The sequence below is a fragment of the Oncorhynchus gorbuscha genome, linkage group LG25 (genome assembly GCF_021184085.1).
Source record: "Oncorhynchus gorbuscha isolate QuinsamMale2020 ecotype Even-year linkage group LG25, OgorEven_v1.0, whole genome shotgun sequence".
NCBI lineage: Eukaryota > Metazoa > Chordata > Actinopteri > Salmoniformes > Salmonidae > Oncorhynchus > Oncorhynchus gorbuscha.
Window position 1 is genome coordinate 11,596,990 of NC_060197.1, and position 27,580 is coordinate 11,624,569.

At 43.6% G+C, this 27,580-nt stretch overlaps 1 protein-coding gene across 1 annotated transcript; it reads right to left on the reverse strand.

Annotated features, from left to right (window-relative positions):
- Positions 1-326: 326 nt before the first annotated feature.
- LOC124014400 lies at positions 327-27,050 on the reverse strand. Its single transcript, XM_046329316.1, has 4 exons — positions 26,822-27,050; positions 3,977-9,308; positions 3,729-3,794; positions 327-1,396 (listed from the first exon to the last, which is right to left on the reverse strand). The coding sequence occupies exons 2-4, from the start codon at positions 9,210-9,212 to the stop codon at positions 1,221-1,223; spliced, it is 5,478 nt and encodes a 1,825-aa protein (XP_046185272.1). The 5' UTR covers positions 9,213-9,308; positions 26,822-27,050; the 3' UTR covers positions 327-1,220.
- Between the last annotated feature and the right edge of the window lie 530 nt (positions 27,051-27,580).

Below are 27,580 nucleotides of genomic sequence, written 5' to 3' on the forward strand. Positions count from 1 at the left end.
GCAGCAGTTTCCGCTTGGCTTTCTTCAATAAATGCACAATAAGTGTTGTGTAGAAACAGAAAACATGACTGAAGATTCTGTTATCTGTTCTGATCCACGCACCTATGTGAGTCTCTCAAGTCTCAACACATAGGAGAAGGGAGAAGCATTGCACAAGCGAGTGACTGAAATGAAAGGAACATTAACATTGTACTTTGCTTCCCTCTGGTGGCGTAACTGTGTGTGCTCTCAAATGTGGTCTTTGGCTGGTGGTGAAGGTAAATAATACTACAATTCTCTTCCTTGGATGCTGTGTAGTCTTGAGAGGACAGGTACCAACAAAAACATATTTTCTGTATTTTTATATTAGTTCAGTGCCATAAAAACACAGTAAACAGCAGAGGTGAAATAAAACTGTACAATATCAAAACGGACAAAAACTGAAAAACAAACATGGCATTTCGACCAATGTTTAAGACGAAGTATAAAACCAGTGACCTGTAAAGTACACACCATTCCACAATACCCAAAACATTAGCAGTAGTTGAATTTAACTACAAGCAACATCTACTGCCACAGATAACTATAAACCCAGTGCAAGGAACCACATCAAACAAAGTGACAATGGCTTCAAATATCATTTGATGACGGATATCTACGATTCATTTTTATCACCAGTGTTAAAAAAACATGTTACAATTGACCCATATCTTTGTATGAGACGGCAGAATCTCATCAAACAATAAGCACAGTCTGGTTTCTCCCCTTTAGCTTTGGTTCTGGCTGCAATAAAACAAATAGTCAATTTAAAAAAAGACTGTAAACAAACTTAATACAATGTACAATACCATCACTATGATGATTCCATCACTATGACGCTCTAACAATGTAGGCAAACAATACTATAAGAGAGTACGAGTAACCGAACACCAATCACCCTCAGGTGTCAAGAGTAACAGTAACACATGGTATATAAAACGTACGTCTGACGGTTTCAACCACAGCTAACCGAACCTATTATAGGGAGAGAAATCAGTTGTCTATTCATTTAAAAACAGATAAAAACATGTAGAAAAGTCAACTGCATAATGTAGCCTAAATATGGCTGTCTGTAATGTTAAGTTTTTAAAAAAAGAACAGCATATGAATAATGTCATGTTTGAGGTAAAAGTATTATCTTTGCCAGTTGCCATCAACTACTGTTCCCGTCTCGTGCATCCTGTCAGGGCCGACTGATATGCTTACAAATCTCCTGACCACCGCTCGTTCCATTCGCCGACAGGAGAGCTATGGTGACTGGCCATTGGCTCAACTCTTCTCCCTTGGCTGGAGGATGAATGGTAACCACGATGGGGGCTTGCATTCCGAGAGGAACCTGGATGGTGACCGTGAGGGAGGCTTGCATTCTGAGGGGTACCTAAAGAGGCAAGCATAAGAAAGCAGGTGATAAATATTCACATTAGCACTGTAGGAAGTAGCCGTCCCCTCAGCAAGTGGCTTTCCAAGTGGAGATGAAGGATCAGTAAGGCAACTTTTCAGTTCAAAAGTCTATTCAATGTGCACAGGATCCTGGGAACACTGCCTCAGCATATACTTAAAAACGTGGCTAGAACACATTCCAGCCCAGTCAACACAAGTCACACTTACATGGGTTTCAGTTACCCAACACGTTGGTATTGACGTTCTCATCAATCAGGCTGATTTCCAATAAAAGGTTTTGTACACTCTGAACAAGTACATCAACATTTTCCCCAAGCTCATTCTATACTTTATGGGTCGTAACCATTTGATTAGAATCACTTTTTGACTGCACCCCTTTTGATTTGAATGAAACTTTCCATACATATTTGTCCATGGTAGAAGTGGTCAGAAAAGTGGCGTTTTTGACCCAAATGCCAAAACATTTAGGAGACAAAAGTGCTCAATGTTGATCAATTTTGCATATCCCATTCAGTTTATGCAAAAACTTTAAACTCTTTATTATTTGTTTTACTTTTAACATCAATTATCCAAAAAAATGCAAACTCTTGTTTTTTTTCATCCACTGTATCTTAAACCCTAATTTACATAATCTGAGGTGAATATGTTGTGACCACCATCGGTTGAGACACAGCATACTCTTGCCAATACTTTTTTGCTTTTAAATGATATCAAACTCAACCGTTTACCTTTCCAGTGATGAAGACATGGATGTATGGTAGGGTATGCAAAATTGTCAACTTTGGGCACCTCTATCTCCTGAATGTTTTGGCATTTTGGTCCAAAAAGTCACTTTCTGACATCAAATACCATGGGCAAATATGTACGGGACGTTCTGTTCAAATCAAAAGGGGTGTGGTCAAAATGTGATGGAAATAAAATGGAATTATCAATTACATATGGTAACGAATTAAGTCCCATTCTGTGAGAGTTTCAAAATACACCTGTCTGTCCACCCAATTTTACTTAGGTCATATTGGTGTAGAATACGTGGACAACTACAAATACTTAGGTGTCTGGTTAGACTGTAAACTCTCCTTCCAGACCCATATCAAACATCTCCAATCCAAAGTTAAATCTAGAATTGGCTTCCTATTTCGCAACAAAGCATCCTTCACTCATGCTGCCAAACATACCCTTGTAAAACTGACCATCCTACCAATCCTCGACTTTGGCGATGTCATTTACAAAATAGCCTCCAATACCCTACTCAACTAATTGGATGCAGTCTATCACAGTGCAATCCGTTTTGTCACCAAAGCCCCATATACTACCCACCATTGCGACCTGTACGCTCTCGTTGGCTGGCCCTCGCTTCATACTCGTCGCTAAACCCACTGGCTCCATGTCATCTACAAGACCCTGCTCGGTAAAGTCCCCCCTTATCTCAGCTCGCTGGTCACCATAGCATCTCCCACCTGTAGCACACGCTCCAGCAGGTATATCTCTCTGGTCACCCCCAAAACCAATTCTTTCTTTGGCCGCCTCTCCTTCCAGTTCTCTGCTGCCAGTGACTGGAACAAACTGCAAAAATCTCTGAAACTGGAAACACTTATCTCCCTCACTAGCTTTAAGCACCAACTGTCAGAGCATCTTACAGATTACTGCACCTGTACATAGCCCACCTATAATTTAGCCCAAACAACTACCTCTTTCCCAACTGTATTTAATTAATTTATTTATTTTGCTCCTTTGCACCCCATTATTTTTATGTCTACTTTGCACATTCTTCCATTGCAAAACTACCATTCCAGTGTTTTACTTGCTATATTGTATTTACTTTGCCACCATGGCCTTTTTTGCCTTTACCTCCCTTCTCACCTCATTTGCTCACATTGTATATAGACTTGTTTATACTGTATTATTGACTGTATGTTTGTTTTACTCCATGTGTAACTCTGTGTCGTTGTATCTGTCGAACTGCTTTGCTTTATCTTGGCCAGGTCGCAATTGTAAATGAGAACTTGTTCTCAACTTGCCTACCTGGTTAAATAAAGGTGAAATAAAATAAAATAAATAAAAATATTGAACCAGGCTCACAGGCCTGTGTACAATTGCATAATACACTTGAGTTCACTACCCAGCTCCTATAAATAACATAATATCCTTTCATCTAGATGATTCCCAATCAGAACACAACATGAAACGGTCTACATCTGACACTTTTCTAAAAGTAAAAATACATATTCAACTGTTTGAAATACTGGGAAATCATTGGTGTAATTGTAAAAGTAGCCTACCACGTGAGGCTGGTATAGCCTGCGACGTACCTTCAGTTTCATTGGCCCTCTTCCTCTGCTTCTCTGACCACTTGTAACCAACTCCAGTTTTTCTTGCTGTAACCAGAAGAAATGGTCAATAACTGGAAATCCAATCAAATGCATCTAAATATTGACTTGTCGTGTGTTATTCTGTGTGGTTGTTTTGAATTCCAATGCTAGCTATACATATTACACAAAAACTTAGAGAGAATACATGCCATTTTCTTTTGCCAGTGGCTTGTGATTAGTGTCCTTACCCGAGTGTCTGGAGTCTTTTGGAGGTTCATGATGGAGAGACTTTGTCAAATGCTTTGCCTGAACAATGCTCTTCTTCATCAAAATGGCAGCAGGCTCCTGCATTTCCCGCTTCCTTTTGAAGCTCTTTTCACATGCAGCGCTTGGTCCAGGCTTCAGCTCCCCAACATCTTGCTGCTTCTCTTCCCTAAGAGGGGACTGTTCCTTCAGATTCTGGCAGTTCACAGAAGCATCTTCCTCTTCATCGTCAGAAGGCTGTGCATCTTCCGGATCTGTGTAAGACCGGTTGAACATTACGTGATTTTCATATTCACAGGGATTGTAGTAGTGCACGTTCATTGGATCCAAGGGAAAGCTGACATTCCGCTTGGGTTTCGGCAGAGAATCGACACGTTTTAGAATGGATGGAATGATCCTGGTCTCCGAGCTGCACCTGGGACTGGCCTGTGGACCTTCCACTTCCTCTGGAGGACACCCTGATCGTCTACGAGTCCGGGGGGTTGGAGTCGGGACAAAGCTGCTCTCCCAATCTGAGAACACCTGCTGCCTCGCAGTAACTTTTGCCCCAAAATGTCCATTGCCATGTTGCTGTGATATCCTAGCCGGATTAGAGCAAGCATGACTACCTGGGCTATAACCATTGGGACTGGCAGGCTTGATACAAGGTTTGGGCTTGTGTGCCACTCTTGCAGGTTTGTTCAGCATTTGTGATTCAGGTGAAGCACTGGGAGATGTCTCTTCTCTGTTCGCTCTCTCATTCCCATCCTTTGAAACCTCTGGAGTTCTTAGAAGCTTCAGAATCCTTGGCAGCTTTGGCTTGTGGGGCAGCGAGTCGCGCTCACGCTTGCTTTTTGACAACTTTCCTGTCTCATTCCTATTCAACACCTTCGGAATCTTTGACAACATCTGTTGGGATGCCAAGTCACTCTCTGCCTTATGTTTTAGTTTCTTGCACGAGTCAGGATTCTTAGAGACCATTACCCCTAAACTCGGAGGGTCTCCTCTGTCCTCCACCCTCTTCTGCCTTGGTGGGGAAACTTTCCTGACAATCTGTTTGGGTAAGGACAGCTTTTTCAATCTGACTTTTAGGGGTTTAATTTTTTGCTTGTGTTTCACACCGTTCCTCTGCCTCTCTTTGACAACAGGAGACACCGACATTGCAGGGGAGTGGTGTCTGCTAGTTTTGTATGTGGTTTTAGTCTTTGGCCTTTTGGGGACTTCCTCAGTATGTGTTGAGGGTGAGCCATTTGTGGAAGGCTTTTTGCGGATGTTTAGGGAGAGTTTGAGAGGATCAGTGGTAGATGAGGATCCCAGCACATGGAGGGTTTTCACCCCAGGGCACGGCGGTGACATCTTACTGCCTCTGTCACTCTCGCTTTCCACCAACTGGCACTGGAACTCTTTGGAGTTCCTGCTTTCAGTTTTAGTTGAATTTCTCCCCTTCTGTGACGTCTTGTCCCTAGATTGACTGGCCTCACCCAGTTGTTCCATTGAAAGTCTCCCCTTCTTGCCTCTACTTTGATTGTCCTCACTCTCTTTCTCAGTTGAATGTCTCCTCTTCGGTGGCTTATTGTCCCTGGATTGACTGCCCTCACGCTCTTTCTCGGTTGATGATCCCCTCTTCTCGTCTTTGCATCGACTTTCATCGCTCTCAGTCAAATGTCTCCTCTTGTGTGACGCATGTGGCTTCTTGTCCCTGCGTTGATTATTCAAAGTTGCCTTCACCCCAGAGCTCTTAGGGGGTTGGGATGGTGACTGTCCCCTCTCTGCTCTCCCATGGCGTTTCTTGGGCTTTTGTCTGTCAGATGATGTTGGATGGAGGGTTTTCTCCTTTTCCATTTTTTCTTTTACTTTTTTCTTTGAGTTGCAGGTTTTGTATTGAGTGACAAAGTCAGCAACTTTGTCATACTTCTCTGCAGGTGAACCACAGTCCTCTACAGGTGAACACCACTTGTCTGCTATGATGTTAGCTCTTAACTTAGAGGGGTTTTCAAACTTGGGAATTGGTAATGTACTCGTCCTACAGTCTTGGTCCTTCTCTTGCGGCATTTCCCGATCCTCAGAACCAGGACTGACTTTGCTTTGGGTAGTATGTTCTTGGGCTGACTCACAGGGTGCTTTGGCATCAGTTTCAGGCTCTGTCCTTTTAACATTAGAAGCATGAGCCTCAATCTGAGCATGTTGTTCATTAGGGTTCTCCTCCGTCTCCTGATCTGAATCCTCAATTGTATCTGACCAGAAAAAAAAGTCAGTGATCGGTATGACACCTGTACATTGCTGCATTTCTCCCTCCGTCTTATTGTCACAGGATTGATTGTCATCACCCTCTTCTTCAGTTGATTGTGTCTGCTTCTTGTCCCTGCATTGATTGTCCCCAGTCGCCTTCCCCCCAGAGTCCTTAGGGACCTCTTCTGTCTCCTGATCTGAATTGTCGCTTGTATCTAACAGGGTAAAGCATTGAGCGATTGTTAAGCATCTTGTACCTTGCTGCAGTCCTCTCTCCCTCTGACAACTGGAGCATAGGCCACTTTCAAACCCATTGTCAGTTTCAATAATACAAGGACAGTAGCAGGACTTATCTAAGCTGCCACTTTCTATATTCTCTGGTTGCTTTGTCTTTATCTCGTCTTTGTCTTCAGAGCATGGTTCATGGGACCCGAGTTGGAGGTCAGAGCCATTTTCAATCTGGCAAAACAGTCTCATGGCATCCTCAGATGTCAGGACGGTCAAATGCATTGGGGAAAGGGGGTCTGTGTCTGAGTCGGTTGTGAGGTCTGCATTTGTTGGGCAGTTTGAGTCTGTTGTGAGGTCTGCGCCTGGTGCCTCTGTTTCAGCAAGCAGTTTCACAGCATCCTCTGGTGTGAGGACGGTCAAAATCATTGGGAAAAGGGATTCGGTCTCTGAGTCTGCATCTGTTGGGAGGTCTGTGCCTGTTGAGGAGTCTGCAACCACCATGAGGTCTATGTTTGTTTTGAGGTCTGAGTCTGTTGCTTCAACAGGTTGTCGTGCAGGAAATTCCACAGTCTCCATCTTGCTGTGGAAGGTGTCATCCATTTTGACTCCCCCAACAACTTTGGAACTCTCCTCTGCTTTATCTGGTATGAACCAGAGAGACCAAGCTCTTCCAGATTCTTTGTCAATGTCATTCAGCTTCTCGTTGACATTTAACCAGGATGACCTGTAACCCACTTGGGAAGAGCTGTCAACATGCGCTTGAATGGGAAACTTCTCGACCACTTCCCCCAGTGATATACCACTGACTGCAAAGAGAACCACTGCTTCCTCATCCTCTGCGGCCCAGGCAGACACATCTCGCATGATTTCCTTATCCCTTTTATCTTTTAAAGCTTCTACCAGGTTAGAGGTTTCCCCGCCCCAATACTGCTCCAATATGGCTTCTAGACAACCATCCTTTGCCTCTGTGATTGTTGCTGCCTTCTCCCGATAACTAACCAGTTGCTGCAGCGTACGTAACTTGAACTGAACTTCAGCAATTGTGGACAAAACAAGAGATCTCTCATCTGCGCCGTTGGAGCTAACTTCCACGATTGTCTGGGTACCTCCGGTGCGTACAACATCAGTTGCCTGAGGGATGGTGTGGACATATGGTGAAGGTGAACTCTTGTCTGTCTGTGTGATGACCTGAAGGACCTCATCATTGTCCTCTCCAGTAGATGCCAGTGAACTTGTTGCAGATGCATCTACAGGCTTATCATACTCCATAAAACTCTCAACTTGAACCGGCTCATTTCGGACAGAGAGAGAACTTGCATCATCTTTAGCTCTTTCCCACAGGCTTTCCACTTGTTGTTCGTTGATGGACCAGGCCCGTAAAATCTTAAATGGCAGCTCATTGCATGTATTCTCTGTCTCCATTGGCTCTGGGGACTGCTGTGGACCCATTGGAGGGACAATAGCCACAGGGGGCGGAGTGGTGGCGACTGCCGTCAGGGTCATGCACCTGGGGGTGGACTTAATCTCCAGCCGTATAGTGGAGTCCCCAGGACTAAACCTCTCAGGGGGGCTCGCCTGGTTGTCTTTGGTGTTACTATGTAGGTGCCTTTTGCCTGCTTGTAAAATATCCATCTTCTCTGTGCTGAATTGTTGTGCCTGCGAGGGGTCTTGTGTTGAGTTGTTCCCATTTATGGGTCCATTTTTAGATCTTAAAACACTGTGGAGCCAGTCCTGTATTTCATTGAGTGAGATCTTATGTTTATGAGGAGGTTTTTCCTGAAGTGTCTCAGTGAGAGGTTTGGGAGGAGAGGGAGCATATTGCTGGTCAGTGGTGACAGAGGTCTGGGTGTGAGAAACAAGAGCAACATTGCCAGGAAGATTATCTGTTTTTTGTGTTAAAGCTTGGGAAGGAACACTAGGTCCTAGTATACCATGGCTGGCTGCTTTGGAATGGGCCCTCGAACGTCCACTAGACTGACCCCTGGAACCACCCCGAGAACGTCCACTAGACTGACCCCTGGAACCACCCCAAGAACGTCCACTAGACTGACCCCTGGAACCACCCCGAGAACGTCCACTAGACCGACCCCTGGAACCATCCCAAGAACATACACTAGAACCACCCCTAGAATTTCCACAGGAACCACCCCTAGAATGTCCCCTTGAGCATTCAGTAAAATGTCCCCTTGAATGTACATGGCAATGTCCTCTAGCATGTCCATTGGAATGGGTGGGATCGAACATCTGCCATTTGCTTTCCAAGTAATGGAGATTGTTATGATTCACTCCACGACCAACCAGATAATCCTGGTCGGTGTTATGGTGATGGGAAATATCCTCATGCCCTCTTTCGAAGTTGAGTGGGGGTAAAAAGTCATTGCTGGGGAAGTGGGGTTCATGGTTAGCCCACGTTACTGTTCTCTCTCCACTGCAGTGTAAGGTTACATTAGGAGGTGCCGGTTCTCTCAAGGGTCCATAGAGATTGGGCCTATCCCTTATGTTCTGACTTCTGTGATGGTCCTGATGATACGGAGGAGGCGGCTGGGTCTCTTGTGTCCGATGTCCATGGAAGTCCATCTGAGAGTTTTGTTGATGGGAGTTGTAGTGGGCCCGCACGGCAGCTTCATCCTCACGGTTCAGCCACTGGTGTTCCCTTGCCTGTTGGGTGAGGTACTGTCTTTCTCCAGCTGGGGGATCACTTGCCCAGTGAGCCATACTATGGCAGCTGTACCCGTCACCGTCGCTCCATTCTCTTGATCTGGCATTTTCACAAGCATTATACATGTTGTGTCAGCTCGATCTGTCCCAGCACATTGAGCCGAGTAGCATTTCAAGCATTATGGGGCACCATCCTCAAAAGTTGAATTGAAGAGTTTAATTCTAGAGAAAAAAAAGAAGAGAAAAACAGTTGTGAAAACTCTGCAATGGTTATCCATCAACCAAGGTGTTGATTTTTCTAACATACACTGCATCTCTGAAACATGTCTAGGACATGTGACTGCCAGTTCAGACATTATGGGTTGAAATTTAGAGAGCTGCGCACAATTCACAACCAACTGACACCATCAACATTGTACACACTCATTAGGAGGAGCCTGTGCCCCAGAAATAGCAGCCTGGGCAGGAGGAGAGTTCCACCTCAGGTCAAGTTGACCCTCCACATCTATTTGGTGTATAATATGGCATTGTTGATATCCAATGCCCTTTCTCAGGATTAAACCTGAGGAATCAATATTCTGACAATTGACCACACAACAACTGTCTCCAACCGTGAGGTGATGCAACCTGAAGTGAATGTTAAACAGTTAACAAACAACAGAGGCTTCATTCCTAGCTATGTAGACAACTTCCCTCGAGTCACACCAGGTTTTATTTGACCTTTATAGGCAAGTCAGGTAAGGACACATTCTTATTTACAATGAGAGTCTACCCCAGCCAAATCCGAATGACACTGGGCCAATTGTGCGCCGCCTTATGCTACTCCCAATCACGGCTGGATGTGATGCAGCCCGGACTCGAACCAGGTACTGAGATGCAGTGTCTTAGACCACTTCACCACCCGGGAGCCCAATCTAAGGTTGGACTAGAGTGGAACACTACAGTCACGATTAATTAAGCCAGCTAACTTCAATAAGCAACCAGATACAACTATTGATTTTCTGGTTCATTAAAAAAAAGGAAAAAAATAAGCTAAACTTAAATATGGGTTTTCGTTTGTCGACCATGCCCATTTCAAGAGTAGCTTTCTAAAAAAATAAAGTTAAATCATATTTAGGCAAGTTAGCTGACTAACTCCTTTTTCCTGCTTTGTAGTTTAACCCTCTGGGCTGCACAGGAAAAAATAATACATTCTAATGAAAGTTTATTGGTCACGTACACAGTTTAGATTGTTATAGCGGGTGCAGCGAAATGCTTGTTACTAGCTCCTGAGAATGCAGTAAAATATCAAACAAGTATTGTAAAAAACGACAACATAAAATCATGTCGTAATGAATCCAATTAACAACCCAAACAGGACTGTAACAGCAGTCTAAATGTAATCTATATGTATATATACACACACGGATGAATTTACATAAGATATAATAAGAATTCAATATTAGAGCGAGCTATGGCAAGAATATATTATATTTGCCTTTTAGCAGACACTCTTATCCAGAGAGACTTAGGGTTAACATAAATTAGGGTTAACATAAATTAGGGTTAACTGCCTTGCTCAATTGACAGATTTTTCTCAGTGATTCAAACCAGTGACCTTTCAGTTACTGGCCCAACACTCTTGCCTACCTGCTACCCCAGCATATAAATAAGTGTGTATTGTTTGATTCTAGCTTAAAATCTACTTCTTGATGTTACCATATCTTATTGATTACTTTGGATGTATAAGGAAGGTTGGGGTCAATGAAGGGGGTAATAGGAACATGGTGTATGGAACGTTAAGGAGTGAGACGAGTGCAGATAACATTTGCTACAGAATGTAAACCATTGTTGAATATCAACGCTCCTAAGGAGAACGGCAAAGGAAAACTATCTGGTTTTAGTTCCTGATAATGACAGGACAGGAAGGATCGAGGAATTCGGCCCGAGGTCAAATAAACAGATGAAGTGAGAAGAAACACAGTCTTTTCCCACACACATATCCTTCCACGCCCACAAAGGTTCTAGCATCAGGCAGGGCCATAATGACACCAGGGAGAAGAACCAATTAAGTTCCTGCCTAGCAACGGAGATGCATTGGCTGTCTAGATGTGCAAGGAGTTGACTCCGCCTAGGTGGAGGGTATAAATACCTGCGGCTTGTCTAAATACCTGCGGCCTGGTCTTTTGCAGCCGTTTGACCCAGTGGGTGATTAAACTTGCTTTGAGCTTTTTCTAGTCTTCCGTTTGAGTTTTTAGTCTGTTTGTTCAGAACCTAACAGTATAAACAGTGGAACTAAAATGTGATGTAAAGTGGTAGAGATGTTAGAATGAGCCATATCGAGAATTGATAGGTGAGAATTGCCTGTTAATTGAATGATTAGAATATTTCGCCCTGAAACATATAATTGTATGGAATTGATTACAATGTATAAAATCATAATCAATAAATGTGTAGACCTAGTCAGAATTAGGGTAAAACAATATGTCTTTATGGTTTCACTTTCTTAACTAGCGATGGGGGAAAATCGATCGTTACATATCCCAAGAGTATTGTGGATCATATCAATACTTTGACCCCAGTATCGTTGTTGCTAGGTAGTGTTAGCTAGTGCTAGTGTCATGGGAATTCAGTACTGAGAGAGATTTGCCAATATCTTCAAACAATTATCTCTATTTAATATAAGTTCATTACTGCGATAATGAGGCTGCCCCCCCCCTCTAACCTTTACACAAATGCAGAGTACTTATCTAGATCTATCAGCAAAAAAAGAAACGTCCCCTTTTTCAAGACCCTGTCTTTCAAAGATAATTAGTAAGAATCTAACTTCACAGCTCTTCATTGTAAAGGGTTTAAACACGGTTTCCCATGCTTGTTCTGTTCAATGAACCATAAACTATTAATGAACATGCACCTGTGGAACAGTCTTTAAGACACTCACAGGTTACAGACGGTGGGCAATTAAGGTCACAGTTATGAAACCTTGGGACACTAAAGAGGCCTTTCTACTGACTCTGAAAAACACCAAAAGAAAGATGCCAGGGTCTCTGCTCATCTGCGTGAATGTGCCTTAGGCATGCTGCAAGGAGGCATGAGGACTGCAGATGGGGCCAGGGCAATAAATTGCTATGTCCGTACTGTGAGATGCCTAAGACAGCGCTACAGGACAGACAGCTGATTGTCCTCGCAGTGGCAGACCACGTGTAACAACGCCTGCACAGGATCGGTACATCCGAACACACCTGCGGAACAGGTAGAGGATGGCAACAACTGCCCGAGTATCACCAGGAACGCACAATACCACCATCAGTGCTCACACTGTCCGCAATCGGCTGAGAGGCTGGACTGGAGGCTTGTAGGCCTGTTAGGCAGGTACTCACCAGGCATCACCGGCAACAATGTCGCCTATGGGCATAAACCTACCGTTGCTGGACCAGACAGGACTGGCAAAAAAGTTATCTTCACTGACGAGTCTCACCAGGGGTGATGGTCGGATTTGCGTTTATCGTCGAAGGAATGAGCGTTACACCGAGGCCTGTGCTCTGGAGTGGGATCGATTTTTTGGAGGTGGAGGGTCTGTCATGGTCTGGGGCGGTGTGTCACAGCATCATCGGACAGAGCTTGTTGTCATTGCAGGCAATCTCAACGCTGTGCGTTACAGGGAAGACATCCTCCTCGCCCATGTGCTTCCTTTCCTGCAGGCTAATCCTGACATGAGCCTCCAGCATGACAATGCCACCAGCCATACTGCTCGTTCTCTGCAAGACAGGAATGTCTGTGTTCTGCCTTGGCCAGTGAAGAGCCCGGATCTCAATCCCACTGAGCACGTCTGGGACCTGTTGGATCGGAGGGTGAGGGCTAGGGCCACCCCCCCCCCCCAGAAATGTCCGGCAACTTGCAGGTGCCTTGGTGGAAGTGTGGGGGTAACATTTCACAGCAAAGAACGGACAAATCTGGTGGTCACATGTCTGAATCTTGTGTTCATAAAAATATTTACAAATGTTAAGTTTGCTGAAAGTAAATGCAGTTGACAGTGAGAGGATGTTTTTTTTGCTGAATTTATATCTGACATATCAATGCTCAGTCATGGTTGGTTCACCCCCCCATGCAGACCAGGGAGCATTATAAGCCACTCTGGGTTCATTCTGTTATCTGCACGTGGGTTGTTGTCTTAACCCCACCCTGGCTTAGTTTCCCAGATGCAAGAGCGATTTAGAGACAATGAGGAATTGCTCTAAACTCCTCCTGGCTATCTCTCGGTTACACCCACCACATCTTGTCTATGCAATGCAGTCTTCAACTCATTTGTCAGCTCAAGCCATCTCTAGTGACCATACACCTAGATTAGCTGCAGAGAACTAGAGTGGAGACCAATTTGTAAGTCGCTCTGGATAAGAGCGTCTGCTAAATGACTTAAATGTAATGTAATGTATTTTAAACACAGACTGTCTGAGCTTGGTGCCGAACTGACTAGAGATTTGTGAGCGAACGGGGGAGTACGTCTCAAGGACAAGGTCACCATCTCTGTCGGCTGGGTAGTGAGACAGACAGTGTGTGCGTAGCAGGACATGTGTGTGCGTATGTTTGTGTGTATGTGTGTGCGTATGTTTGTGTGAATGTGTGTGCGTATGTGTGGGCGTGAGAAGTCAGTATAAAATGAATTATTTTGTATTCTTGACTTTGGAACGTTCCTGTGAATAAACCTTTGACTATTTAGCTGGGCCTCCGTCTGTTTCATTCGACCAGGATCTTACACATTCTGGTCTGCAGACAGAGTAATATAATTAAATTGGGTTATGTACCTGGAGAACATAATTCTCTTATGAAGAATACAGTATTTAAATACACAAGCTGAAACGGGAAGAGTCCAGTGGTTTAATGTTTCTATAAAATGGGACAACAGCATTGGTTGTGTGTGTGTGTGTTAGTGTGTGTTTGATAGCGTGTGTGTTTTGTGTGAGTGAGCATCACTTGGTAGACGGTTAGTGATGGCTGATAGCCAACAGTCTGATAACAGTCTGATAGCCTGGCGATAGGCCTGAAAAAAAAGGACATGATGGCGCATTTCCATTGATTTTTTACCCCAGTGTTTTACCCAAAAGGCTCTAACTTTTCTCTATCCGTCTACCCAAGATGGCACCCGTGTCTCGCTAGGCCTCCAGTGAACCTGCTCCGACTTAGAGCCAAGGTTAGGCCACTTGTACTTTCCAGCCAGCATTTACATAACAATGGCTAAATGAGAACATGGGTGTACACCTTCTCACAGAGCAACTGTCTTAATTATGTAGAGGTTGTTGATTCTTGTTGGTTGTTGATTGTTGATTCTCACTCAAAACACACTTTCCCTAGTATACCATCAGGATGTATACACTAGTGTAACACTGGTGTTACAGTAAAGAAAAACATTTTGAGGACAATAACATTAGTAGTCATAAGCAGGAAACACTGATTGGAACCGTGAGAGGGACTGACTGATGAGGGATGAGGTAATCCAGTGGTGTGGAGTCACAGGGGGTTAGGATGTAGAGGAGAAACTGGGTTTCCTGTCTAAGGTAGGTAGGTATAAAGGCCATCAGCTCTGGAGAGGAGAATCTTGAGACTGACAGGCCAACCATTCTGCATATTCCATCATATTGTTCCACCATGCCATGCAGCCAGTAGGATGTTTTTTTTTTTACATAAATGACAAGATGGAGCCGAAGAACATGGCTGATGTTTTACATTCTCCCAACCAATTGTAAAATTTTGTCATTTTTGGAACTTATTTTTTTAAACCTTATTGTGTACATAATGTTGCTGCTACCTTCTGATATGACCAAAAATAACCAAGTACTGGAAGAAACGTTTTCCTTTAACAAGTCCGACGATAAGGATATCCTGCTTTAACCTGTTACTCCTACCCCCTACTTTTTCGAACATTCTGTTAAAAATCGCGCAACATTTCAGCGCCCTGCTACTCATGCCAGGAATATAGTATATGCATATGATTAGTATGTGTGGATAGAGAACACTCAGATGTTTATAAAACTGGTTAAATCACGGCTGTGACTATAACAGAACGTGCGTTTCATCGAAAAGTGCAGGAAAATCTGATCACTGAAAATGTATCCATGCGCCACTTCAACCCATTGTTAAACGTGAACCACATTAAATGGGGCCGAGGTTGCAATACCTACAGCTTCCACACGATGTCAACACTCTTGTCATTTGCCTACGATTTGTTTCTTGGTCAAACAGACACGAGGCAGCGCAGTTCTTCCAGTCTCCGACCGGATATTTTGGTTGAGATTTACCCGGACATTATTTCCAGACGTACAGCTATAGAATATACATCGCCTCGTGATCAATTTGATCGCTTATTAACGTTTACTAATACCTAAAGTTGCATTACAAAAGTATTTCGAAGTGTTTTGTGAAAGTTTATCGTCGACTTTTTTAATTAAAAAAAAAGACGTTACGTTATAAAACGCTATTTTTTTCCTTGAACACAGTCTTCATAGATCGATATCTAGGCTATATATGGACCAATTTAATAAATAAAAAAAGACCCAATAGTGATGTTTATGGGACATCTAGGAGTGCCAACAAAGAAGATGGTCAAAGGTAATGAATGTTTTATATTTTATTTGTGCGTTTTGTGTAGCGCCGACTATGCTAATTATTTTGTTTACGTCCCCTGTGGGTCTTTTGGAGTGTTACATGCTATCAGATAATAGCTTCTCATGCTTTCGCCGAAAAGCATTTTCAAAATCAGACTTGTTGCCCGGATTCACAATGATTGTAGCTTTAATTCAGTACCCTGCATGTGTATTTTAATGAACGTTTGAGTTTTAACGAGTGCTATTAGCATTTAGCGTAGCGCATTTGCATTTCCAGATGTCTAGATGGGATGCCTGCATGTCGGGTAGGAGCAAGAGGTTAACTGGAACAGGCCCAGATCCACACCTTTGGCGTGAAGAAAAGACGCCGGAATAGGGGACGCAGCTTGGGGACCCTTCTAAGAAGCCGGTGGCGAGCGAGTAAACTCCCAATGCCTTACATTCTCCTTGCTAAAGTGCAATCGTTAGAAAATAACATTGATGACCTATTATTAAGACTATCCTACCAACGGGACATTACAAACTGTAACATCCTATGTTTCATCAAGACGTGGCTGAACGAAGAAACTGACAATATAGAGCTGGCGGGATTTTCCATGCACCGGCAGAACAGAGACGGTACCTCTGGTAAGACGAGGGGTGGGGGTGTGAGTGTTTTTGTCAATAACAGCTGGTGCGCGATGTCTAATATTAAAGAAGTCTCGAGGTATTGCTCGCCTGAGGTAGAGCACCTTATGATAAGTTGTCGACCACACTATTCTCATCTATATTATTCGTAGCAGTCTATTTACCACAACAAAGCGAAGCTGACACTAAGACCACTCTCAATAAACTCTATAAAGGCCATATGCAAAGAAGAAAATGCTGACACAAGCGGCGCTCCTAGTGTCCGGGGACTTAATGCAGGGAAACTTAAATCAGTTTTACCAAATTTTTACCAGCATGTCACAAGTACAACCAGGGAAGAAAAATCCTAGACCACCTTTACTCCACACACAGAGATGCATACAAAGCTCTCCCCCGCACTCCATTTGGAAAATCTGACCACCATTATATCCTCCTGATTCCTGCTTACAAGCCAAAATTAAAGCAGGAAGTACTAGTGACTCGCTCAATACTGAAGTGGTCAGATGCGGATGCTACACTACAGGACTGTTTTGCTAGCACAGACTGGAATATGTCCCGGGATTCAGCCAATGGCATTGAGGAATACACCACATCAGTCATTGGCATCATCAGTACGTGCATAGATGATGTCGTCGCCACAGTGACTGTACGTACATATCCCAACCAGAAGCCATGGATTACAGCAACATCCGCATCGAGCTAAAGGCTAGAGGAGGGGGAGAATAATCAAGACACTTATAAAAAATAATAAAAAATCACACTATGTCCTCACAGGATTAATATACCGGCTCTGACGCTCGCCGGATGTGGCAGGGCTTGAAAAACTATTACGGACTACAAAGGGAAACCCAGACACGAGCTGCCCATTGACATGAACCTACCAGACGAGCCAAATGCCTTTTATGCTCGCTTCGAGGCAAGCAACACTGAAGCATGCACGAGAGCACCAGCTGTTCTGGATGACTGTGATAACGCTCTCCGTATCCAATGTGAAAAAAACTTTTAAACAGGTCAACATTCACAAAGCCACGGGGCCAGACAGATTATCAGGAAGTGTACTCAAAGCATAGGCGGACCAACTGTCAAGTGTCTTCACTGACATTTTCAACCTCTCCCTGACCAAGTCTGTAATACCAGCATATTTCAAGCAGACCACCATAGTCCCTGTGCCCAAGCAAGCGAAGGTAACCTGCCTCAATGATTACAGCCCCGTGGCACTCACGTCAGTAGCCATGAAGTGCTTTGAAAGGCTGGTCAATTATATATATATATATATATATATATATATATATGACAGAGAGTGAAGGAAAAGCAGCCAACAAGTACAAGTAAAAGTGTATATATATGTATATGGGGTAGGCAAGTCAGTTAAGAACAAATTCTTATATATATAGCGTATATATATAAAATCTTAAACTTGATTCCTGACATGCAAAACATGTTGGTACTATATCAATAATGGACTAATGAAACAAATACAATTTCCTTTAAGTGTATGAAGAAGACCACTATTATAATACTCAACAAAATGTGCTTAACATCCTTACTGGTGAAGTAATTAATAATAGTTGTAAATGTAGCGTGTTGGGTTCTGAGAATATGAAATATACTTATTCATGTCACTGAAGGAGAGAGGGAAATGGGTCAGGGAATGCAATCATATGTGGCAAGCATTGATAAGTGGAGAGAGCCATGGATTAGTGATGAAGGGGGGGTCAAGATCAGGTCAGGTCACGTTAAGGGAGAAATAAAAGTGTAAGGCACGTATCACCTCGTTACCTGCCAAGCAGTAGAGATAATGTTTGTTCAGATGGGTAGGAGAAGACTCAGCCTACGTGAAATGGTTAAATATCAGTGCTTGTGTGAAAATGCTTTTGTCTAAAGCAGCTGTATTGACTCTCTGGGAAGAATTAAACTTGGTTAAGATTTCATAGTGTCCGTTGAGTTATTTACTCTGAGAATTAGAACCTAACAAGGGGCAATGACATTAACATTAAAAACACCACCAAAATATGAGGCATTATTATCCATATTCAGCAGTTGCTACATCAAATTATGTATACAAAGAATGTATGATATATTGATTCTTGAATATAGATATATATACAATATATATAATATAGATACAATAATAGAATATAGATTCAATGTCAGTTGATTGTATCTATATTCAAGAAACAATCTCCTCATGAGCTTAGTTCAGCTGTCGTACCCCATCAGAACCCAAAACACACGCTTCTTTTGCGCGCCAAAGTCTATAAATAAACACTAAATAGTGTCAACTCGTCAATTCAGGGTGGGTGGGGCAGACTTCAAGGCACACTTAAACAGCATGGCTACCACAGCATTCTGCAGCGATACACCATCCCATCTGGTTTGCTCTTAGTGGGACTGACTATCATTTGTTTGTCAACAGGACAGTGACCCAGCACAACTCCAGGCTGTGTAAGGGCTATTTGACCAAGGAGAGTGATGGAGTGCTGCATCAGATGACCTGGCTTCCACAATCACCCAACCTCAACCCAATTGAGATGGTTTGGGATGAGTTGGACTGCAGAGTGAAGGAAAAGCAGCCGACAAGTACTCAGCATATGTGGGAAATCCTTTAAAACGATTAGAAAAGCATTCCATGTGAAGCTGGTTGAGAGAATGCCAAGAGAACGCATCAATGCAAAGGGTGGCTACTTTGTAGATTTGTTATTATTTGTTTAACACTTTTTTGGATATTACATGATTCCATATCTGTTAAACAGTTTGAGGTCTTCACTATTATTCTAAAATGTAGAAAATAGTCAAAATAAAGAAAAACCCTGGAATGAGTAGGTGTGTCCAAACTTTTGACTGGTACTGAATACAGTTGAAGTCAGAAGTTTACATACACTTAGGTTGGAGTAATTAAAACTTGTTTTCCAACCACTCCACAAATGTAATGTTAACAAACTATAGTTTTAGCAAGTCAGTTAGGACATTTACATTGTGCATGACACAAGTCATTTTTCCAACAATTGTTTACAGACAGATTATTTCACTGTATCACAATTCCAGTGGGTCAGAAGTTTACATACACTAAGTTGACTGTGCCTTTAAACAGCTTGGAAAATATCCAGAAAATTATGTTATGGCGTTAGAAGCTTCTGATAGGCTAATTGACATAATTTGAGTCAATTGGAGGTGTACCTGTGGATGTGTTTCAAGGCCTACCTTCAAACTCAGTGCCTCTGCATGACATCGTGGGAAAATCAAAACAAATCAGCCAGGACTTCAGAAAAAAATTGTAGACCTCCACGAGTCTGGTTCATCCTTGGGAAAAATGTCCAAATGCCTGAAGGTACCACGTTCATCTGTACAAACAATAGTACGCAAGTATTATCACCATGGGACCACGCAGCCGTCATACTGCTCAGGAAGGTGATCTGTCTCCTAGAGATGAACGTACTTGTGCGAAAAGTGCAAATCAATTCCAGTACAACACGAAAGGACCTTGTGAAGATGCTGGAGGAAACAGGTACAAAAGTATCTACAGTAAAACAAGTCCTATATCGACATGACCTGAAAGACCGCTCAGCAAGGAAGAAGCCACTGCTCAAAATAGCCATAAAAAAGCCAGAGTACTGTTTGCAACTGCACATGGGGACAAATACCGTACTTTTTGGAGAAATGTCCTCTGGTCTGATGAAACAAAAATAGAACAGTTAGGCCATAATGACCATCGTTATGTTTGGAGGAAAAAGGGGGTCGCTTGCAAGCTGAAGAACACCATCCCAACCGTGAAGCACGGGGGTGGTATCATCATGTTGTGGGGGTGCTTTGCTGCAGGAGGGACTGGTGCACTTCACAAAATGGATGGCATCATGGGAAAGGAACATTAGGTGGATATATTGAAGTAAAATCTCAAGACATCAGTTAGGAAGTTAAAGCTTGGTCACAAATGGGTCAATCAAATGGACAATGACCCCAAGCATACTTCTAAAGTTGTGGCAAAATGGCTTAAGGACAACAAAGTGAAGTTATTGGAGTGGCCATCACAAAGCCCTGACCTCAATCCTATAGAAAATTTGTGGGCAGAACTGAAAATGCATCTATGAGCAAGGAGTCCTACAAACCTGACTCAGTTACACCAGCTCTGTCAGGAGAAATGGGCCAAAATTCACCAAACTTATTGTGGGAATCTTGTGGAAGGCTACCCAAAATGTTTGACCCAAGTTAAACAATTTAAAAGGCAATGCTACCAACTACTAATTGAGTGTATTTAAACTTCTGATCCACTGGGAATGTGATGAAACTAAGCGGTCTTCTGGTCAGACTCCGGAGACGGGCACATCGTGCACCACTCCCTAGCATTCTCCTCGCCAATGTCCAGTCTCTTGACAACAAGGTTGATGAAAGACGGTGCAGCCAACTGGTTTCTCCACGCATCGCGCCGACAGAAACAAACATCTTTCTGGTAAGAAGAGGGGCGGGGGCGTATGCTTTATGGTTAACGTGATGTGTTGTGGCCAAAACAACATACAGGAACTCAAGTCCTTCTGTTCACCTGATTTAGAATTCCTCACAATCAAATGTAGACCGCATTATCTACCAATGGAATTCTCTTAGATTATAATCACAGCCGTATATATTCCCCCCCAAGCAGACACATTGATGGCTCTGAACGAACTTTATTTGACTCTTTGCAAACTGGAATCCATATATCCGGAGGCTGCATTCATTGTAGCTGGGGATTTTAACAAGGCTAATCTGAAAACAAGGCTCCCTAAATTTTATCAGCATATCGATTGCGCAACCAGGGCGGAAAAAACCTTGGATCATTGCTATTCCAACTTCCGCGACGCATATAAGGCCCTGCCCCGCCCACCTTTCGGAAAAGCTGACCACGACTCCATTTTGTTGATCCCTGCCTACAGACAGAAACTAAAACAAGAAGCTCCCGCGCTGAGGTCTGTTCAACGCTGGTCCGACCAATCTGATTCCACACTCCAAGACTGCTTCCATCACGTGGACTGGGATATGTTCCGTATTGCGTCAGACGACAACATTGACGAGTACGCTGATTCGGTGTGCGAGTTCATTAGAACGTGCGTTGAAGATGTCATTCCCATAGCAACGATTAAAACATTCCCAAACCAGAAACCGTGGATTGATGGCAGCATTCGCGTGAAACTGAAAGCGCGAACCACTGCTTTTAATCAGGGCAAGGTGACTGGAAACATGACCGAAACAGTGTAACTATTCTCTCCTCAAGGCAATCAAACAAGCTAAGCGTCAGTATAGAGCCAAAGTAGAATCTCAATTCAACGGCTCAGACACAAGAGGTATGTGGCAGGGTCTACAGTCAATCACGGATTACAAAAAGAGAACCAGCACCGTCACGGACCAGGATGTCTTGCTCCCAGGCAGACTAAATAACTTTTTTGCCCGCTTTGAGGACAATACAGTGCCACTGACACTGCCCGCAACTAAAACATGCGGACTCTCCTTCACTGCAGCCGACGTGAGGAAAACATTTAAACGTGTCAACCCTCGCAAGGCTGCAGGCCCAGACAGCATCCCCAGCCGCGCCCTCAGAGCAATAAATAAACTGGGTTCTTCCTTTTCAGAAATCAAGCTTGAGACCATGGGTCTCGACCCCGCCCTGTGCAACTGGGTACTGGACTTCCTGACGGGCCGCCCCCAGGTGGTGAGGGTAGGCAACAACATCTCCACCCCGCTGATCATCAACACTGGGGCCCCATAAGGGTGCGTTCTGAGCCCTCTCCTGTACTCCCTGTTCACCCACGACTGCGTGGCCACGCACGCCTCCAACTCAATTATCAAGTTTGCAGACGACACAACAGTGGTAGGCTTGATTACCAACAACAACGAGACGGCCTACAGGGAGGAGGTGAGGGCCCTCGGAGTGTGGTGTCAGGAAAATAACCTCACACTCAACGTCAACAAAACTAAGGAGATGATTGTGGACTTCAGGAAACAGCAGAGGGAACACCCCCCTATCCACATCGATCGAACAGTAGTGGAGAGGGTAGTAAGTTTTAAGTTCCTCGGCGTACACATCACAGACAAACTGAATTGGTCCACCCACACAGACAGCATCGTGAAGAAGGCGCAGCAGCGCTCTTCAACGTCGGGAGGCTGAAGAAATTCGGCTTATCACCAAAAGCACTCACAAACTTCTACAGATGCACAATCGAGAGCATCCTGTCAGGCTGTATCACCACCTGGTACGGCAACTGCTCCGCCCACAACCGTAAGGCTCTCCAGAGGGTAGTGAGGTCTGCACAACGCATCACCGGGGGCAAACTACCTTCCCTCCAGGACACCTACACCACCCGATGTCACAGGAAGGCCATAAAAATCATCAAGGACAGCAACCACCCGAGCCACTGCCTGTTCACCCCGCTATCATCCAGAAGGCGAGGTCAGTACAGGTGCATCAAAGCTGGGACCGAGAGACTGAAAAACAGCTTCTATCTCAAGGCCATCAGACTGTTAAAAAGCCACCACTAACATTGAGTGGCTGCTGCCAACACACTGACTCAACTCCAGCCACTTTAATAATGGGAATTGATGGGAAATGATGTAAAATATATCACTAGCCACTTTAAACAATGCTACCTAATATAATGTTCCCTACATTATTCATCTCATATGTATACATATATACTGTACCCTATATCATCTACTGCATCCTTATGTAATACATGTATCACTAGCCACTTTAACTATGCCACTTTGTTTACATACACATCTCAAATGTATATACTGCACTCAATACCATCTACTATATATTGCCTATGCCACTCTGTACCATCACTCATTCATATATCTTTATGTACATGTTCTTTATCCCCTTACACTTGTGTCTATAAGGTAGTAGTTTTGGAATTGTTAGCTAGATTACTTGTTGGTTATTACTGCATTGTCGGAACTAGAAGCACAAGCATTTCGCTACACTCGTATTAACATCTGCTAACCATGTTTATGTGACAAATAAAAATGTATTTGATTTGATATCTCAAAGACTAGTTGGTAAAATGTTCATAAGAAATAAGTGAAATGCTAATGGAAATGTTTCACAATGATGTCATTAGGCAGAGCAGGCAACAGATGGCACAGACAGCAGAGCTGGGGACAGCAGAGCTGGGGACAGATGGCACACAGACAGCAGAGCTGGGGACAGATGGCACACAGACAGCAGAGCTGGGGACAGATGGCACACAGACAGCAGAGCTGGGGACAGATGGCACACAGACAGCAGAGCTGGGGACAGATGGCACACAGACAGCAGAGCTGGGGACAGATGGCACACAGACAGCAGAGCTGGGGACAGATGGCACACAGACAGCAGAGCTGGGGACAGATGGCACACAGACAGCAGAGCTGGGGACAGATGGCACACAGACAGCAGAGCTGGGGACAGATGGCACACAGACAGCAGAGCTGGGGACAGATGGCACACAGACAGCAGAGCTGGGGACAGATGGCACACAGACAGCAGAGCTGGGGACAGATGGCACACAGACAGCAGAGCTGGGGACAGATGGCACACAGACAGCAGAGCTGGGGACAGCAGAGCTGGGGACAGATGGCACACAGACAGCAGAGCTGGGGACAGATGGCACACAGACAGCAGAGCTGGGGACAGATGGCACAGACAGCAGAGCTGGGGACAGCAGAGCTGGGGACAGATGGCACAGACAGCAGAGCTGGGGACAGCAGAGCTGGGGACAGATGGCACACAGACAGCAGAGCTGGGGACAGATGGCACACAGACAGCAGAGCTGGGGACAGATGGCACACAGACAGCAGAGCTGGGGACAGATGGGCAGGGACAGGGAGTCTCAGGTATGTTTGTTGAGTCTTTGTTTGGCAACATTATGAAAGGTTCTCTTTTTTAGACTTGTAAAATAGGGACATAATTGGAAAATGCCATGGATACCCCCACTCTCAAATTAAACAAAACTTAGTTCAGTCACCAGTTTAAGGCAATGGTGTTGCTGTTGTGATGAATTGCGTAGTTTTGGGTACTGGTAGTTAGGAGTACGGCAAACACCTTATTTATTTTCTAGGAGACAGACTGTGAGGCAGTGAAGGTGATGAAAGGGAAAGAGCTAGGGAGAGAGACTTCAGAGGACAGTGTCACAGCCACGGCAGGATCAGGTGTCAACCTTGTTACCAGCAGCACCCGTATAGGGGACAGTGGCACAGCATTGTCCGGTTACCTCAGTGATGGCACAAAACCATATCAGCCACATCCACAATTTACGGGACTGCAAAATCTGGCCAACAGAGTGTTGACGTTTCAAGAGAGATGGTGTTGCGATTTCCCCCGGCTACCTTATAATCCATCAACAAAAGGGTGTAGTGTTTTCACTGTAGCCAAGGGTTTTCATGCCAGCCATCTTTTGGCCAAAGAGCAGATGCTGCCTTCATTAGTGCAGGATTTAGGAACTGGAGAAAAGCCATTGTAAAATTCACAGCACATAAAAACTGCCAAACCCACCGCCACTGTGTAACTGTAACAGCACACCAGCTAAATCCAATCAGTGTCCAGTTATCCAGCGCTTGGGGTAAACAGCAGAAATGACAAAAGCTACCTTCCACTGTATGAGAAAGCAACAGCATTGATTAAATGCATTGAGACACACTCAATGTGTTTTGCTGGCAAAGCAGTGGATCAATATAGGGCAGAATTTTTTAAGTGTTGGATGGTGTGGAGGTTCAGTTTGGCGGCCGTTTTGACCAGGACAGTCTAAACGTCCTGCAAAAGTTGGAAAGAGTGCTTCTCACGGGGGAGTTGGATGAGTCTCTAAATCAGTACCCTGAGCTAAACATAGATTCTCTTTCAGTGCAGTTGCCTCTCTTTCGCAACAAATACCCCTGTAGCAGCAGTGGAGAGGCAGCAGAGGTCCTCAGGAGGCTTTCAGTGGAGGTGTGGGGGTTGGTTGACCAAGTTGAGGTGCTGATTAGAATTTTGTTTGTGGTGCCAGTGCCTTCATGTGAGGCTGAGAGGAGTTTCAGTGCACTCCACAGGTTAAAGACTTGGCTAGAGGCCAGCATGGACCAAGAGAGACTGAACGGCGTAGTTGTCTGTAATGTACATAAAGGCAGGATCTTCGAGGGAAAATATCTGCCAGCAATTTGTTGGATCCATTGAAACCTGCAAACATATGTTCGGTTCTTTTGTTCAGTAGTGTGTATAGCAGTGGTTCTCAACCTTTTTTGGGTACTGGAACCCTTGTGTATTTTGAGGCAAGGCGGGCAAAGTTTTTGAGTGGTCCTCAGGGACCTCCACCCCCATCTATTATTCGTAAAGTTACTGGAATCCTTGTGCTGAATACGGTTTTTACACTTTTGTATTTCACTGACCCCTTGCAATTACACCAGGGACCCCTAGGGGTCCATGGATCCCTGTTTGAGAACCCCTGGTGTATGTTCTTTTTTTGTAGTTTTCAGTACATGACAGTACACTAATGATTTGTTTGATGTTATTTAAAATGGCATACTTTGGGTGACATACTTGTCCATAGCTGCTGTTTGAAGAGTTGAGACACTGACTAAACTATAAATAAGTATTTTTGAAGGATAATTTGTTTGATTTGTTTGGGTTATTTATTGAAGTAGTTATTTCGCTTTTAGAATTGTACTAATTTTGAGCATTTTGTTCTTGTAAAGATATTGTAATAGTCAGGCCAGTGGCACATATTTAATTACTATATAAATGTATCATAAAAAGTCAAATAAAAAAAGGTCAATTCAATACAGAGACCAACTTTGTGATGGTTCTCAATGAAGTGTTTTAGACGAGATCACACCATGTTCATTGTATTTACGAAAACTGCACCCATACAGTGTACAGTACCATTGCCACCTACTGGTATTGCTGGTCGTAAATACAAATGCCTGCATATACATATTGGACTGATAAGGAACACTGCTATAACTATTATTACTAGTAGTATTATTATAATGATTTAAACATTTGAACAAGTTGGGACAACCCTTCAGTTAACTACTGTACCTATCAATTATCCAGTAGTAGTAATTATGGTTCCTCAATATACATTTAACATATTACAACGTAGGCTATGTGTTACAGCACTTGTTCTTGAGAAAATGTATGTAATTGTCCCCTCCAAAGTTGATATCAGATTTTCGCCCCTGGTTAAAACTATAATTTTTATATCATGGATGGTCAGTCCTTGAGTCCATGGCGCTATATATACATTTTAGAGTGGTTATATTTCTCCAGCCCCAACCTTCAGCTTTTTACAGAAACAGTGTTAGGGATTCACATCGTTATTGTTTCTACTGCTGATTGCTGCCATAAGATGTGTTACAAAGTGACGCGCAAACACATTTAAACGGTCCTCCATATTACTTGGATAACTCCTGGAGAATTGATAACTTTGCGTAACGTTAAATCCGATGCTTTTGTTTCACAAATATAAACTACTGATCAACATAGACAGCATTGTTGTTCAATGTCAACCATTCGATTTTCCTAAGAGAATATAGACACAGGATACTTACAGAAAGCCTGCGCCGCGCGGCTCCTCTCCTCACATATACCGGAGATCAACGGTAAACATGCATATTCCCAACCGAGATTTAGCAATCAACAACTACACTCTTCGTCTGTGGGGTTTATCAGCGGTTGGCATCCAACGTTATGGCGCATTACTGCCAAAAACACTCCTTTCTTCTGTTAGAACTTCTTCAAATGTGTATCTGGTGAGCGAGCGTGGCTGGTACGAGCAGATTCAAGTTCCACGCCCCCAGAGTTTTCTCTGCTCCTTCTAACCCGTAATTTATTGAAGCAAATAACAAAAAACTAAAACCAATATTACAAGACAAATTATGAATGAACATAAATACGTTATAATTTCTCTGCGGTTTTAGGTTTTGTTCTTGCTATAATTTATATTTTTTTCTTCCTGCTATACTTTGACCGTTGAGCAAGCTCAAACAAATAGCCAGTTGTTTCGTTGTGTCATGTATTACTGCACCAATGCTTAGTAATATGGGAGGAACGATTATCTATAGATAGAAAACGTGACCTTTTCTTGACTCTACAGATATTTAGAAAGCATATTCAATAGTGAAATTCCATCCATTGACAACAACAATGTTGACTCCGCAGGACATTGTCGAAAGGGAAACTTATACACATATTTGTCTCTAGCCACGCGAGTGTGGTCCTACACTATCTACATATACATCGATTTCTGGAGTTGATCAATGTAAGATATGCTCACAGAAGGAAAATAAATAAGCGTATTGACAATTGTG

Excerpts from the sequence above, each read along its gene's own strand:
- LOC124014400 (XM_046329316.1), bottom strand. The coding sequence starts at position 9,212 with ATGTATAATGCTTGTGAAAATGCCAGATCAAGAGAATGGAGCGACGGT. Across the intron at positions 3,795-3,976 it reads AAAAGACTCCAGACACTCGG|CAAGAAAAACTGGAGTTGGT; the intron begins GTAAGGACACTA and ends TTCTGGTTACAG. Across the intron at positions 1,397-3,728 it reads GAGGGCCAATGAAACTGAAG|GTACCCCTCAGAATGCAAGC; the intron begins GTACGTCGCAGG and ends TTGCCTCTTTAG.